Consider the following 17,230-nt stretch of genomic DNA (forward strand, 5'->3'; position numbering starts at 1 on the left):
AAGCTGCTGTTCAGTCTTTTTGATAAGTTTAACAAGATCAAATTGTAAATCTTGGTAGTTTTCTTCTGCACACCCTCCCTTTTTTTGAATAGTGTCATATATAAAATTACCTCACTTTGCTTTAGAATGGAACTGGGGACAGCTTGTCTGTTTTATTCCTGATAACCCTATATTTTTTCATACTTGCAGTTTTCCAGGGAGCATTTCTCCRGCTGGCATTTCTTCAATATGTTTTACTATGTTAAAAAACATTGTGTCTGACCACCAAGTGTATGCAAAGCAACTCAAATTGCTCTGACTGCTCTGACCTTGCCCCTATGTCCTCCTTTATTTGCCTTATTTGTTACAGCTTCTCCTAGCTTTAAAAGGTGTCTCTAGTCTGCTTGGGTGGGTGCAATTTATTCRTTTCTGCATTTTCCATAGTATAGCCAAAGAAACCTGCATTAGTAATGGACAGTATTAAATCGGTTTTACTCCTTACATTGAATTAAGATTCTTCTGATCGTGTTTATTTTAAACTATAAAAATATGCTAAACTATAATTGTAAATTATGACTTTATTTGGGAGCTTTTTTTATTGTTTTACTTACAGGGATGGGCAAAACCATCTGCAGTGTGAATGAAGGTCTGTTTATTAAATGCTGAAAGAAGCTTTTGTTCATTTCTAGTTATCTTTTCATTTAATTTTTAATATCTTAAGGAATCTCATGTTTCAAGTATTGCACTAATCCATTTTTGATATTACTTAACATCCACATTAACAGCAGAGCAAAACATATTACAAAATTATGTCTGTCTGCTCAGAATAACTCAAAAAAATGAGTTCAATATCTCTAAATATTTAAAGAGAAGATAGTGAGAAGCTAAAAAAGAATGGAAGTGTGACCTGAAGGTTCCTATCTGTCCAGCCTGTACATTAAGCAGATAATATTCTTCCCAGATGGCTGCTCGATCTTTTGYTTTGCCTTCCAGCACCCAGTTGCTCTTCAATATGGGCTCTTGCCCTGCTCCTGCCCGCTCTTTATTTGTTTGGGTAGTAAGGATGTTGGTCCTGGAAAGAACAGGAGATCCCCCTCTCCACTGCGTTCATCTTGTGCTAATTTGTTTTTCGCGTGTCTCCCTCTGTGCTTTGTGAACCATACTTGGGTGTGAGTTGCACAGAGTTACTAGGCTGGCCTTAGGAAGTCACCGGTTTGGCATATTTTGGGGTTTAGGCCAAGGGTTTATGCCCAGTCTTGGTGCAAAGCTCTAACCCTTCCTGCGAGCAAGCCCTGGGTGGTGCCGCGGGGTCGCGGCGCTGGYGGCTCCGCGTGGGCCTGCAGCCCCTCGCCGGCCTGGCGAGGGTTTCCGTGCAGCCCTGCAGCCCCTGCTGCGTCTCGTTCCAGGTGACTGGTATGAACAACTCTACCCCCTTGTGCTTACGCTCAAGGACTGCATGGCAGAGGTGGTGACCAGGGCGAAGCAGTCCATGACGTTCGTCCTGCTCCAGGAACTGGCGTGCGGTCTGCCCCAGTGTCTGATGCTGACCCTAAGGAGAGACATCGTCTTTAGCCAAGCGGTAGGTTGTCTCGTGCCGCTTAGTTCCCCACTGTGGGGGTGCTTCAACATTACTGGTGTTGCTAAAATGGAGTTTGTGACAGTATTTGTGGGGCTGGGGGATCAATTTTAAACAACTTTGTCATGTATCCACATAAATATTTTATCCTGGGAAAGAGAAATGAATAGTAGATGAAAATTCTAAGTGAATCAGTGAGTCATAGAAAGTCTGGAAGGGACCAGAAGAGGTTACCTAATCCTTTCCCTCTGCATAAAGAAGGGCCTGAACAGCTATTTTTAGTCTTCCCAGGTCCTCTATTCCAGTATATTCCAACTCTCCTCCTCCTCAGGATGCTTTTTCTCTGAAGTCCAACAAGAGTATTTCTAGCTGTCGTTTGAGCCAGATACTTTGTTTTTCTCCTGCTTGCCTTGGAAGTGAAGAAAAGATTATTCCCTTTTAGTTTGCAGCAATATTTTGTCTTTGAAGTCTGTTATCACGTCTCATCTCAGACTTGTCTTCACTTGGTAAATAACTTAAGTTCTTTCCATCTTTCTCTGTAGATTGTGTTTTCCAGATAGATAGTTTCTAAATGATTGCTCTCATTTCTCCTATAAGCTTCACTGGTTTTCCCACATAACTTAAGGTAGAGCTACCAAGCAGTTCCAGTTGCATTAGGTGCCTTAACTGCTTTTAAATCCCTCAGAAGTCACAGCCGTGCTGCTTACTGGCTTGCCTGGAGAGAATCTGATCTCACTTATGCCCGTGCAAATCACATATAACCCTAAGAAACAAATGAAATTTCTCTGATACAAAATAGGGAAATATTTGGCTGGCTTTTATACCACAAAATGAATCAGTAACATTTTAATAGGAGGTGAAGGATATARTCATTGAATATCTCTTGTTTTCTCAAATACCTGAATGTTCTTATGTTTGCACATTGATGGGAAGCCTCATTTCAATTTTAGCTCATCTGTTAATTTCACACTTTTTTTCTCACTGTCATTAAAGCTTGCTGGATTGGTCTGTGGCTTTATAATCAAGCTGCACACAGGTTTACATGATCAAGGCTTTTTGCAGCAGCTTCATACCGTTGGATTGCTTGTGCAGTATGAAGGACTCCTCAGTACATATAGTAAGTATTGCTCTTGAACAAAGATCCTTATACATGCAAACTAGGTAGGTTCTTTTAACTTGTATTCCACTTCAGTTGGTATTGTGCTGCATGTGAATTCTGCATCCAAAATTATTCGTGTTTGATTTTTTTTGACTTCTTTCAGAATGCTGACTGTTCCAGAGTGTACTGAACTGCTCTGCCTTCCATACACAGCACTAGTTTCATCAGTACAGCTAGGGGAGCTTTTATTCTTAATTTAAAAAGCCTATGCTTGTGTGGTCATTAAGCACATCAGGTTTATAAAGGTAATGCAAATAGCAGGTTTAAAGAGTTACTGACTGTAAACCTTAGTCCCATCACTTCTGGAAACCACCTGTCAGTGTTGGTGATGTGAAGCCAGCCTGAAAACTATTTAATTCCCAACTTGTTACAGATGCCATCGTCTGATAGCTATTTGAAAGGACATTGGGAGACAGCAATTGCAGTATACTTCRAAAGACTTTCAACTAGGTGTGCTGAAATCCTTTCCCCAGATGGAGAATTTGACCAAAGGAGCAGGATTTAGCACATGCTTGCTCTGAGGCAGCTGTCAGATTTTGAGGTTGCTGTTGTTCTGAAAACCTCTGTTCTCTAACAGGACAGTCTTTTAAAAACACTTTTGGAATGGACAATATTTTTTTCTGAAAAGTTCTCTTTATGCCTATATGTAGCAGGCTCATTTTCAGGAGTGCTTAGCTCTCATAGCTATCACTTGGGCCACAGAGAACTGTCAACAGTTCTGAAAATCATTCTGTTTTCATGTAGGCTCCTTCAGGGTGGATTTAGGGATGTGATTTTAGATGCATAGATTGGCAAATATAATCCCTGTATTGCCATACTGTAACCTGTTTGGTGACTGATCAGTCACCGTTAACCTCTGATCTTTCTGTGCAGGTGAAGAGGCAGGTATGCTGGAAGACATGGCTGTGGGAATTTCAGATTTGCAGAAAGTAATGTTTAAAATCATTGAAGCTAAATCAGAAGATTTTTTGCCTATTATCACGGGAAGACGGTAAGAATTTTCTGTTTCCTAGAGCTTGGAGTACATGGAGATCTAGGGAATGTAAGTTAAGACTGAGGGAACTCGTAATAGTCCCATGGACTCCCTGCTACCTTCCTGATGTGAGGGATCTAAAGATTGCAGTTGTTAATACAAACTAATTGTAGAAGTTTCCTATTTGTGTGCTGAGTTTCGTTGCGTCCTGCATATCCAGACACTGAATCACAAAGAAGCAAGGCTGAGTTTATACAAGTGTCCTCCAACTAAAGGTACTTTGGTTTTGAGGTGTCCAGGACTAATATTTCAGTGTGACAAATGGCAGAGCATTTGCAAGAGTAGGGCCTTTATTGTCTAAAGATGGGAACTGAAAAAATTAGGATGCCAAAAATTATGGCAATGAAGCCAACTCATCTGCTGAGGGGCACGTAGGAAATGTAGTACTTGAAATCTTGGCACAGAGTGACTGATATTGTGCATTTCACATGAGCAATGGTGAAGATCAGGACATAACTGAAATACTTCATTAGCTGTGGTTGTAAGACTCGTATATGGCGACTGCGTTGTTTGACTTTGTTATTGTTCTAGTCTGAACTTCTGAATGTTCTTAGTGTTGCAGAGATCACATCCCTAATAGTATCATTATTCTTAAAATGACTATAAACTGAATTTGACTAAAAGCAGCAACTTTTAGAAAATATATGTTTTCTCTGAAGGGAGCATTCACCACTAATTTATTTAATGATTCTGGATGATTCACTTTCATCCTATGTGCCTTCTGAGAAGAGATTGCAATGAATAGCAGGGAGGCTAGCAGATGATAGGTAACACATTGGGGAATAATTAGGAATAATTACAGTGTATAGAGGGGAAGAAAAAAAAGGCAGAAATGCATCCTTTGTAAATCACACTGGTCAAAATCCTTGAAACATCCTGCAGCCACAGTTGCTGGCTCGCCGCCACGGTGGTGGGAGCTGAACTGTCACACCGGGAGGTCCTGCTTTTCAGAGAGACTCGAGCTTTAAGCTGCCTCAGGCATTACAGATTGATGGAGCAGTCAGTCTTCAGGGAGGAGAGTTGCTGCCTGTGACTGCTGTACTGGACGTACGACAGGTCTTCACTGAGCACTGAAATGGTAGCAGCGGCAAAAGAAATCTGTAAGGCTCTTGTGGAGGCTCATTACTGCTACGGCTGCGACGAGACGGCTCCTGTCAGAGAGCTTTGGAAATGAATCATAAAAGGAGAAGGTAGTGGAGCAGCTGGCTATTTGTGAATTTTGAGTTTTGAAAAAAATCAGTTTTCAGATCATTTTATTTGTTGTTTTGGGAAGTGATTTTTATAGAGCAAAGTGAGAAATATTGCAGAAGGTCAAGACAGAAAATTAATCTGCCAGTTGCTATTTTGCAGAGTCAGAGCATTCACTTGTAACTTGCTTTCCAGGGAAGTGCTCAAGCCCAAGTCCTTACTGTCTAAAGAAGTGTATGAGAAGGGTCTAGTGGGGAGCAGTAGCGTGCTGGGCTGCCTGGCCTCTGGCACGCAGGCAGAATGCAGGTTAGCTCCAGCGTTCAAGTTGCCTTGACACRTGAAAGCTGCTAACACGTTTGCGTACTTGAACTTTGAGGCACTGCACAGCTTTAATATGTTTGGAACCAAGAGTGTGCTCGGGCAAGCCGTGTAGAGTCACACTGAAGGGATTCAGAAAGGAGTCACTAAGAAGAACCAAGGCAGGACAAGCAGCTCACRGGTGAGGCACGGAGCTTCCCTCGAGGCCTGGTGCTGTGCTGGCCACGGYGACGTGAGCGCTTGCAGCCGCTGTGAGGTGCCGCGTCCCGACGCAGCGGTGAGGGACCCTCTGGGCTTCTCCTGCCTGGAGGGAGCAAACACTAGAGCATAAGGGAAGTCAGAGCCAGCAGTGTGCTTAAGCAGTCATGGTTAGTGATGTGTTTAAATATGCAATACCTGAATTTAATGAGTCCTGAAATAAACAGGGWTTTATTATTACCCTCTTGAGTACATCAGGGTTTTCACTATTTTCTCTTCTTCAGCTATTGTTAAAAGCTAAAAAGAAGCTGATGATTTTATGCCAAGTCATCTTCTCACTGGAAAAGGTAGCAGCCTTATCACCTGTGTCATGCCAAAACCACCTGGCATGGTTATGCCATAAGTTGCACATGTAGCATGTAGCAACTGTATGTGACAAGAATTACGTAGAATTYTAGGACTTCTAAAGCTTGGGTGAACTAGTGTTTAATTATTTCTACAGGTCTTGGTATTTGGATTTTTTTGCCTGACTTCACTATTACCACTCAGCGCTCTCAGTAGTTCTCCCTCACAATAGTGTTTTTTTCTTCCCCCAARTGTTTGGAAATGCGATGTTTTCATTGTGCATTTGGTCATACATTTTTAAAGTTAGGATGATGGAGGGATGGTAGCTCTCAACAGAGTATCCCTGAGACTTGAAAATCCATGTGCAAWATGTGGAATGTGCAAAGGGAAGCTCTTAAAATGGTACTGCAGTTCACTTATGCCCGAAGGTCAGCATTTCTCAGTGCTTTTCCACATGTTGAAAAGATTTGTAGTGATTTGGGGGCTGAAATGTAGCAATGTCTTGGTTTAGTCACATTTTTGGTTCAGTGGCACACGGTCTTTAAAYTGGACAAAGCCAAGGCTTCTTCTGAACCCCTGGAAGCTCTCTGTCACATGCACTCGGGCAGCACATGACAGCAGCCAGGAGAGTGACGTGTGGGCTGAGAAGGGATGTCACTAAGCCAGGTTCACTTTTAAGGATGCTTTTACTATTGTCATTGCTCTTTCCTTCACATGGATGAATTAAAATGCTCACCTGAGAGACTTATGCAGGGAGCGGAGCTTTGTCCTTTTTTTTTTTTTTTTCCCATTTTTTATAATCCCTTTTCTGAGATGCACTGCCTTCCCYTTCCTTCATAATTAAGGCACATACCTCAGCAGGGAGTGTCTTGTACTTGCTATAAGATTACTTGCTGGTTTAAACCCCACCAAGAAATAAGCCATTGCGCTAGATGACTGTAATTGCACTTCCAACCCACATGGATGGTGCTGGACCAGCTTTTGGGTTCTCGGATCTGTGGGCAGGACAGAGGTCCAGATGCTGCCAGTAGCTCTCCTAAATTCAAGCTGTTTCTCCAAACAGCTGCTCCCAGGCAGGGATGCAGGACAACCCAGCTGGTCCTGGGTGTCGAAGCCAGGGCAGTCCTTCTGCAAGGATTTCTGCCTTTTGTCCCCTACAGTCTGCATGTCGGTACTGCAGCTTGTATTTTAATTCTTTGGTGAACAAGTAAGCGTTGGAGGAACAGTGAGAGATCTTTTCAATTGATGCAAACTGTATTCTTTAAACAGAGATAACTACGTTTTGCTGTTTTGACTTCACATCTTCCTTTCWATCTTAACGCATGTTGACAGCTTGTGTGAAAACCCAGGCTTGGTGTCTGTGTGGGGGAGACGGGTCCTTCTCCCCGTGCTGCTGTAATAGGTGCTGCTCTTGTTGGTCATCCGTAAGCGGGCTCTGCAGGCGTCAGTCTCCTTTAGCATGGAGCCCTCTTCAAATGATCAAAATGCTGGATCCTGAGGGCAAACAGGTCGGCGCTTAATCTCTTCCTCTATTAGACTCTAATAATGGAAGGACAAAGTTAATAGCATGCTGTTGTTTCTGTCGCGTAGGGTCAGGCATTGCTCCTCAAAGGCAGGTGAAACCGGAGGGTTTCACAGCAAAGGTSATAAACAAAATTTGGACTGACAGCCCAAGTGAAGCGTGTTTCATAACGTCTGACCACGAACACAAAACCCRAACGGTTGTATCAAATCTCTTTCAAAATAGAGCTCGAGTCTGTATAATGAACCAGCGCCTTTAATTATTATCTTTCTGGAATCCATTTTGGCATTGGTGATGCTTTTTAATTGTGCAGAGAAAATCCAGACATTGAAGAAAATTAGAATTTTGTTCCGGATTTGAAGCAGAGGTTTTGCTGAGTATGGGCCATTATGAAGGATCACTTTGTGGCTTCTTGAAAGGAAGCAGCTTTTATAGCTCAAAGAAAATGCATGTTAAGAGCTGTGAGGTGTTCTCTGACATTTTGGTAGAGAGTGGTAAAGAAGCAGAAGACTTTTAACTTTTATTTCTATTTTCACTTTTGCACAGAAGTTGGTAGCAAGCTAGAGAGTATAATTATATATACCTGCCTATTTCCATATAAATTTGTTATGCTCTTAAATAAACAAGCTGAATCTTCACATTTTACAATTTAGCACAATAGAAGGGAGCAGGGGAATTGATTTATAAGCCTAAACATTTGCTGTGGCCCAGGGAAGTTACAATTTTAAGCAAAGGAATCAATATTCCCACTTTTTTTCCCTATCCTAGTGAACATTATGTTATAGAGGTCCAGCTTCCAGCAAAGATGTTTGAGTTGCTGCCACAAGAGATCAAAGAGGGGAAGCTGCTTCGCATGTATCCAGTGCTCTTCAATGTTGGAATCAACGAGCAGCAAACACTTGCAGAGAGGTAAGATGACACCTTCAGAAAAACGCCAATTTCTAGTTGAGGATGCTGGGCTAGCACAGAATATTTCTCACYAGATTACAAAGCAAGCCTTTTATTATTATTCAGGTTCACTCGATTCACTATTATCTCGGGTTCACTTGATACGTATTTAAAATGAATTAAAGGATGCACAAGCTATGAAGTAATGAAATAATGAAAAGTAACAGAAATCAAATAAAGTCCCTCATATATCACATCTTCATTTTAACAGTTCAGACCAACTTTTCCTTGGATGCAGCTATGAAATGGATCTCTAGTTCACAGATGTAGAAGTTTATTACTGTGCAGAATTTTGACCCTTTGAAACACAAGTTTTAAAATTCAAAATTTATTATTTATTATCTGCCAGAGGCACATCTGAAGTTGCTAGAAAAGTCTCAAACTGTAAAGAGAACATTTTTCTTTGTTTAATCTTATAGGATTGAGGAGGGATAGTTAATTATATGGAATACGTATGTAATGTATTCCTAGAAACTTGAAGGATGGTGTTAAAATTCCAAGGTGTAAATAGAACTCCTCTGGAAAGATTACTTGAGGTAATTAACCAAATTTCAGCCAGAGATTCATTAGGCTTTTAATTTTCTCTCCCAAAGGGATGGTGTTAGTGGGTTGTGTTAATTCTAGTTTGTGCAATGCTAAGATTGCAAGGCTGACATCTGCAAAAAGGCAGCTATTGGTTACTGGTTCTAGCACGAGCCCCTCAGAGGCACAGTGCATAACTTCAGATTGCATTCTGTACATTTTCAAAGCCAAAATGAATCAAAATGTAGGCGAGCAATACAGGGAGACACTGAAAAAAACTTCAGTCTGAGTGGTAGGCAGTAACGTAAGCACAAGAGGGGCTTGACTTGCTGGGTAAGACAGCTTTTAAGAAGTTCTAACAGATGCCATCTCGTAGCTTTGTAGATGTTCATGGGAGACTTTTCACAGTTGCCATTTGGCATCTGAAGGTTAAGGCTTTGCACTTGTTTTCGACATTGGAAACACTGCATATAATTTCATCAAAAAGGTATCTTTTCTTGGAGAATGAATGTGGCAATAAAACATCATCTTGTGATAAATTGCTAGAATATTCCTTTAAGATCCAAACATCTCTGTTTTCAGGAAACTGTGGCTAAAAGGTGATTTAAAATAAATACCTTCATGTAGCAGGGCAGCAATAGAGTAGCCAAGTCTTCTTCACTTTCTGGGCAATCTTAGAACTTGATCCCCTTCTATGTGCTGTAGCAGCACATTTAGTATCGTTGGATTTGTCTCCCTCTTGGTCTACTTGAATTTCTTACCTGTCCATGTCTCTTTCTGTGCTCCTTCATTCTCTGTTCAATACCAGAGAAAACAATTASAGAATCACAGAATCATCAAGGCTGGAAGGGACCTCTAGAGATCATCTAGTCCAACCTTCCAGCTCAAGCAGGGACACCCAGAGCATGTGGCACAGGGTGGCATCCAGGCGGGTTTTCTCATCAGTTTCTCATCAGTTTTCTTGTCAGTTTCAGATACAGGCAAGTGAGGAAAATTTAACAGTTCAGGAGCAGTACCTGGTCAAAAGGGCCTGGGGAAGTAATCAGTGYGACTATTTGCAGCACATGTTCTCGGACCAGAGCACTCCTGCAGCACACAATAGTTGGCTGGCAAGTTTTCCCTTTACAAGTGCTAAACAAGGATTTGTGCTTTACTGAATGGTTGTCTGCAAAGATATGACTTTGTCCATATGTTTTTTGGAAGAAATATCTATGGGTGATTATTTTATTCCCAAATATTAGCTCCAAAGTGCACATGAGATTTGTAACTRCATTCTGATAAAATCTCTTAGATTCAAAACAGTACTTTATTTGTGCAAAGAAAGTATTCTGAGGCGTTATTTGACTTGGTGTTTTAGTTTTGTTTTTTTCTCACTTTTCTGTTCCTTTTTAGGTTTGGAGATACCACTTTGCAGGAAAACATTAACCAGGAAAACTTCGAACTTCTGAAAGAATATTACAAGCTGTTTACAGAAAAAATGCCTCCTGATTGTGAGTATGAAATAAGTAGTGCTTTTTGAAATGTTCAGTAGACAAAAGGTCGTTAATAAATTAATATCAGCATGCTACTGATGCGTGTCTTTCATGGGATGGAGGCCTAAGTCTAAAAAACAAGCAGTTTGTGTCTGCATGAAGTGGGTAGGGGTTGCAGTCCCATGGCCATAGCAGAAGGGCCAGTGAGAAGGAAATGCACTAATGAGCAACCAAATAGCTCTTTTAAATTATTAATGCAGTATGCATTTTAATAATTCAAGTCTCTACTAGAAGACAGTCCCTGCTCCCGGTGTTTGTACAGAAATAMTCCATAGGATTTTGCAGAAGCTTCAGACATTCCCTCCACTCTTATTTTTTAGCATGCATTAAGGTATGGTAAACTGCTGAGAAATCTGTAGATACAGATACCAGCAGTGAGCTCTAGCATCATGTCACTATTATTAATAGCACACTTTCAGGAGACGAGTCCCTATATGCAAGTTTTAGAGAAGTTTGGTATCATAAACATACTGTTCATGATTTCTTTTGTGCTTTAAAGCAAACACTAAAAACACCCTTTGCTTCATCTAATCCTGTTAAAGCAATTTTATGGTCTGAATTATATTCCCAAGTGTACAGCTTAGTTTTAAATAGCTTGGGCTTCAGTCTCTAYCCCTTCCTTTTGAGTAACTCTCTCAATGTAAAAGTTGGCTCATGCTGCAGGACTTAGGCGCATGTATRACACCTCATGGTGAAAACTCTTCGTTAAGATCTGATATAAAGCAGATCTTTCTAAGGTGTTCTGTCAACTGCAYTTTAAGCATTAAAACTTCTTTCTTACCCATTAAAATGCTTGCTATRGGCAAAAATTATTCCTTGCGTGCACTCATCACTATCTAACGTATTGCTGCATTATTTGTATATGCTTTGCATTTCTATCATGATGAATTTTATTTGTTAATGGCATGAACAGGAGTGAGTGCCCTATTTCTAAAGGGTGGGCAGTGTGCCCATCCATCTACCCACATCCTTAATACATATCCTTAGATATTTCTACAGAAAAACACTTACCATAAGTTGTTAATTAATTTAGGGGAATCCTGCCAAGGATTCATCCTGGAAAAGTAACCTCATCTGGGATTAGGTCTAAGGTAGATCTGCTATCTCATAGGCACATTTTGTAAAATAAAAAATACTCATGCAGATAGTATTTGTTCCTTTCCATTAACACAAACTCACCTTTTACTGCCTTCCCCAGAAGGCTGCTGAGGGAGCTGCACAGTCTCTCCTTGGTTATGAATGCTGCCTTGCATTTTTTTCATGCTCGGAGAATGAAGCTCCTGGTTTTGGTGTCAATTTTTACAGAACCCAAAGCACCTTCTGCCTCTCTTATACWGCCTGATTGCTCCATGCTGTTATAGTCACTTTCGTGGCATTTTAAACCAGCGCCCTCCTAGCCTTCCCGCAGTGAGTTTCACATATGAAGTTGGAGTAAAGTGAAAATCTTCCACGGTGTTTGGCAAGGGGAGAACTTGGACTCCTTGCCCTGCTCCTTGCAGAAATCCTTTGGAAGGGACACCTCCGTGTCCCCCCGTGCTGCCAAGCTGGCAGMAGCCCTGTGCTTTGAGCCAGCCAAGCACGAGCTGCCCGGTGTCGATGGCTCCCTCATGGCTTTATTGCACTTCTCCCCCACAGTCTCCTGTGTGCCAAATCTCTGCTACCAAGTGACTGACCCAGTTTGAAGTGTTTGGTCAGCAGTTGTGCTTGTAAAGCCAGGTAGGGTTTGTGAGGACTCTCAGCCCCGCTGGCTGAGTGGCTGCCCGTGCCTGCYGTGGGCTGCCTCGCTCGCCTCTGCTTCCGTTGGTGATGCAAAAACCCAGGCTCCCGCTCSCCCAGAGACAGCACAACACTAACAGCAGCCTCTCCCTGGCCTCTYATCTCCAGCCTCTGTTATGCTGTAGCCTCCTTTGTGTTCCTCTAGTTATTAAACCTCTTTAATTGCACATACCTGCGTATGGCAGACATTGGCTTTCCACCTGAGTTTAGATGAATATAGAATTCTTTCAGTCACTTTCTTCCCAGTCTCTTTAGCTCTCTGTTGACTCTGAAAACAACAAATAAYGTGTTTTGAGAAAGTCCTACCAAAATTCTGACAAAATGTAGTTCTGTTAGGCACCAAATACAAGAACATAGGACTTTAGTGATATATATGTAACTATAAAGAATTGCTTGGAACGTGGCTTAAGTGATTAGCAGCAGATTAATGCAGATGATTTTGGCCTTGCCAAACGACAGCAGCAGTGTCTGTGTTGGAAAGTGATGTGGCACTTGAGATGCGTTTCCAAAGCCTGTGAACAGGTACAGCTTCGGTGCTCTGGAGCAGTCAGTGAGTCAGCCTGCGAGTCTGGTCTGTGCTGCCAGGCGTCTTCCTTTTAAAATAATCTGTGGAGAGTGATCTGACAATTTAATACTGCTTTGTGATATAAGCAATTTAAGCAGTCACAGCTAGTCAAGATGCAGCTTTTTTGGCATGTGTTTTTCTCTTGCATATTAAGAGAACCTTGCTTTACCTGAGCTGAAATGATCTTTCTCCAGAATGATTGATTTTTGTTCTCCTGAGAACATAAGAAAAGCTACTTTGAAGCAGTAAAATATTTGCCTGGTGACATGTTCTCATAATTTGGAAGCAGCTTTTTAGTGTACTTATTTTGCACTGTGCTCTCAAGAAACAGAGACAGGATTGAGTATAATAGCCTTATAGGTTACACTATGTTTTTGTGTGTTACATAATCAGGAATTATACTATGGAAATAAAAATCTTCATTAAAGTTTTTACACAGCTATTTTTTAAGTAACTTTTTTGTAGTTTGTGGGCTGTATAACCATATGGCTGAAGCAACTTAGACATTTTTAGTACAGTTCTTTTYGTGTATTTTTGAATTACTTCTCACTATGAATTATGGTTAGGGAAAATTAGAGCAYTTATTAAATACACAAATGACAGTTTATCTCTCTATATAAAGTATCATTCTAGCCATGATTAGTTTAAGAGAATGTTTTTACTGACATTGCAATAGTTTAGTCTTTGCTCTTAGCTGAACACAACTCTTGGATCATATACTTTTAAAACTTTTTTTGATAAAATGTGGTTTTGACAATGTATTTTTCTCACTGAGGAAAAAAATCGGGCACTCTGAGAAATTTTTGATTTTGGCTGTTTTTACTGATTTTCAGTATTAATGACAATAGAGATAATACTAAAACAGAACCCTCTGTATACACAAAACAGAAGAAACAGTTAAATTGCCTGAATTGTCCTTGTATGTATATATATACATATATATGAAAGCTTCAGCTTATCTGCCAAACTCAGAGCCAAGTAGGTTACGCTACATCTTTTGAGTAAACCTGAAATTATTTTATAATTTGAAATTAAGGCCCCAATTCATTTCAGACTGAGCAATAGCCTCTCAAATTTTGCTTTTGAAAACAAAGCAAAATATTTTGACTTCAAAATAAAATATCATCCCCTCAAAATAACTCTCTATACAATCAGGTATTTCTCTACTCATAATTTTAAGTGTTGATGAACAGAGTTGGAACAAAAATTTGATTTTTGCTTACCATTTAAATGACACCTAGTATTTTCCTTGGGGAGCCTTTGGGGGGAAGCGGTCCTATGGTCGGACAGAAAATGTGCTTAATCCTTAAAAGCCAGTACTTTCTATTCTATCATTCCTAAATGATAAAGGARCTTGTTAACAAGGAAATGTTTTAGCCTTTGCAACCTTATCAAGTGTTTTCTTCCTTTCAGGCCTACCACATTTTCAAGAACAAAATGACTTAAAGGGATTACTAGAAAACCTCCATCAAAATATCCAGGCCAAAAAGAGAAAGAATGTAGAAATCATGTGGCTGGCTGCGATGGTAAGTTCCCTTAACTACTACCACATGATCAGTTAATTTTCACATGCCTTTCAATTTTGTAAGAACAATATATTTTTAAGGTTGTACTTGCAAAGCTTGATGCCAGAAGTACATAGATATCTGAAACAGCCTTCTAACCCTGCCATTCTGATGACCTGTTTATCCTACTCAGGAATAGTTTCCTCCTCCTACCTTTAAATTATAAATAGTAGTTTTTTTCATAACTSGTCAGAGCTGAATGGCGTTAAGAGATTTTTTTTTTTTCTCACCTTTATTCACCTGAGTTCAGCACGCAGCACCTCACCAACCTGAAAGAATTATTATTTGAGGCAAAGTCTGGTGAAGTGCTTTGGGACGCGCAGAATTACCAGGAAGCATTTGCGTAGGAAGGGGCTGTTGGCAGGCGTCTGGTCCCCCCGGCAGCTGCCCCGGCGTTGCCACAGTTGTGAGCAGCCAGCAAGGCAGGCGGGCCGCAGGGCTGCGGGTGGCAGGGCCGCGCTGCGCGCCTGCGCTCCCCCTGTGCCCGGGCCCCGTGCGGCGCAGCCGCTGCGCGCCCCTTTGACTCGAAACCCCCTCTGTGCTGATACAAACCTGAGCTACTCGGAACWACTTCCCTCTTTTATTTAGGGTCTGTAAAGCCCCACGGTATGATGTAAGAAATGATCGCTTGTTTGGGATTTTGTTTAATGTTGTCACATCTGACACTTATAATTCTATGTAGCACTTATCTTTGCACTTAAAGCACTTATCTTTGTATGYAAGTGTCTAAAATCATCAGTAAATCATGATCGCTTAGCACACTGCCCATTACACTCTTCTCTAGCCAGTGTCACTGTGACAGCCACTCYGAAGGCAGTTGGTGCAACACAATCAGCCAGATATGAAATTGGCAGAAAGTCAGACCCAGAGAGGCATAAATAGAAAAACTTTATTAATGTGTAGCATTTACTTGGCTCTATTCACATGATTCCTTTTTATTTCCCAGTTCTGTGTCACTGCACAAATATATAAAATATACAGATGTTAAAAAGAGTTCTAGCTTTTCAGGAATGTGAAATTCAGCAAGGTAATTGCGTTAGTTTTAGAAAACTGCCTTTGTTGCCTCTTGGGAAGTAAGCCTATTTAGATAAGCAGACGTTTGGGCCCTGGGTAGCTAAAGAAATTGAAATGGAAGACCTTTTGTTCTGGAGAATATTCATCTTCCAGGGGAATAAATAATGGACACAGAATTAGTAAAGGTTTGTATAGCTTACCATTGGCGCTGAGGACAGGAAAATAATTGCCACATGACAAAGAAAAGTCTTTGCATTAATAACAGTGTAACAATTACATGTTATATATTATTAATACCAGTTTGCACTTAAAAAAGTTTTATCACATACTATTGTAATATACATCTGTTGTGGGTAAAAATAAAAGCTTTCTTCCGCAGTASCAGTTCTACAATTACTATGAAACATTCTTTTTCAAAGAAAAGATAAATCAATGTAGGATATTGTAAAATAAACCGTAAAGAATATGACAGAACTTACTTAATCTTTGGGCATAGCGAGTTGCTATTTRCCATCCATTCAGCTTTTCTGAAAATAACTTCATGGGTAAAAACTGTTCTCTTGACATGTAACTATTTCAAGCATTTCCTTTACTGTATTGGGTTTTCCTTATTTCTCTTTTCTTCAAGCTGAAATTCTGAAAGGAGTATTTCTGGACCCTTTGAGATGCATACTGCCATGTTACTTTTAGATATTGGAAAGGCACAATTCCCAGGATATCACTGGGTTACTGCAGTATGCGTGTATGGCTGCACATATCATATGATGGATGTGCATGTGCAGGCACTGTGCACACCTGTGTGAACCCATGATGAGTGGGACTGTGAGAATGCACAGTACATCTGCATTTATAAGTCATCTGTTGCAAGGTAGTATCATAAACACTTCTTAGTCTAAATATAACAGGACTGAGATAATAGGCTGAAAAGCCCAACRGAGCATCTCTCTTCTGTTATCTAAGGCAGTTAGATACCCTCATTATCAATAACAGTGATTCCTTTTAGATTCCTACTAAAATCCTGAATTRTTTTTTTAGAGTGCTACATATGTGATATCTGTGGATCTCTATACTATGTAGTATAGAAAAAATATTTAATTTCATGAGCTTCACGTATTTTCTTTGCTAAGCTGGTCCCTTGATGTAATGTTTCATATGAAGAAAAATGATCAGAGTACTGATTTTTGTCCCTGTTTTATTCTTTGTTGTCTTATGTGTCTGTCATCCCTCTGTGAAGTTAACCACGATCCTAGTCATTTAAATCTCTTCTCCTATAAGACACTTTCTAAGCTTCTGGTTATAGTTCTTGTCCTCTTTTCYCCCTATATCTTCAGTGCATTTGGGGGATGAAGTGAGCAAATTGAGGATAAAATTCAATCTGGAGAATTATCATCAGCTGTGTGTTCTGATATCACCACAGATTTGGCATTGTCCCTTATTAGATTTCTTGACCACCTGATCATTGTGTTTGCCCRTTTTAATTATTTACTTTAACTGCTGCAGCTTATTGACTGATTTATCTGAGCCAGTCTTACTACGCTGACCTAGATTTCTCCTTACATCAGAAGCTAAGGATTTTTAACGTGTTTATTTAATTTAGCAGATTGTAGTCCATTTAATCCACTTAGAAATGATTGAGCCATTTGTTCTGAATTTAATGCAAAACAAGCTCGCCAGCATGTGGACATGGCCATTTGCTGCTTGTGCCCGGCGTGCTGTGCAGTTCCAAGCTGATTCTTACCAGCCAGCACTGCAGTGCTGCGTCCCCAGCCGAGGTCCGGGATTCCGTCACTCCCTACCCAAACTGAGGCCGCAAACCATCCAAGAAAATTACTGATTCCCCCATAATTTTGTCAAAATGTTCAGCGAAAAGTAGCAATTCCCTGGCATCTATTCACGTTAAGCACCATTTTTGTTGGCTCATGCAATGGTTTTGGTGTTGAAAGTAAGGAATGCATGTTAAGCGAATACATAGATATGCCTGAATCCACAT

The 17,230-nt window shown here is 40.6% G+C and overlaps 1 protein-coding gene across 1 annotated transcript in view; it reads left to right on the top strand.

The window, feature by feature from the left end:
* Positions 1-17,230, top strand: part of INPP4B (inositol polyphosphate-4-phosphatase type II B) — a 160,624-nt gene that overhangs the window by 120,746 nt on the left and 22,648 nt on the right. Inside the window, exons 18-23 of the mRNA XM_026042591.1 lie at positions 1,386-1,558; positions 2,549-2,672; positions 3,588-3,705; positions 8,087-8,227; positions 10,181-10,278; positions 14,075-14,187. Coding sequence (XP_025898376.1) covers positions 1,386-1,558; positions 2,549-2,672; positions 3,588-3,705; positions 8,087-8,227; positions 10,181-10,278; positions 14,075-14,187 — 767 coding nt within the window. The remainder of the gene's footprint in view (positions 1-1,385; positions 1,559-2,548; positions 2,673-3,587; positions 3,706-8,086; positions 8,228-10,180; positions 10,279-14,074; positions 14,188-17,230) is intronic.

Source organism: Nothoprocta perdicaria, unplaced genomic scaffold, assembly GCF_003342845.1.
Source record: "Nothoprocta perdicaria isolate Ctin4 unplaced genomic scaffold, notPer1 scaffold_31, whole genome shotgun sequence".
Classification (NCBI taxonomy): Eukaryota; Metazoa; Chordata; class Aves; order Tinamiformes; family Tinamidae; genus Nothoprocta; species Nothoprocta perdicaria.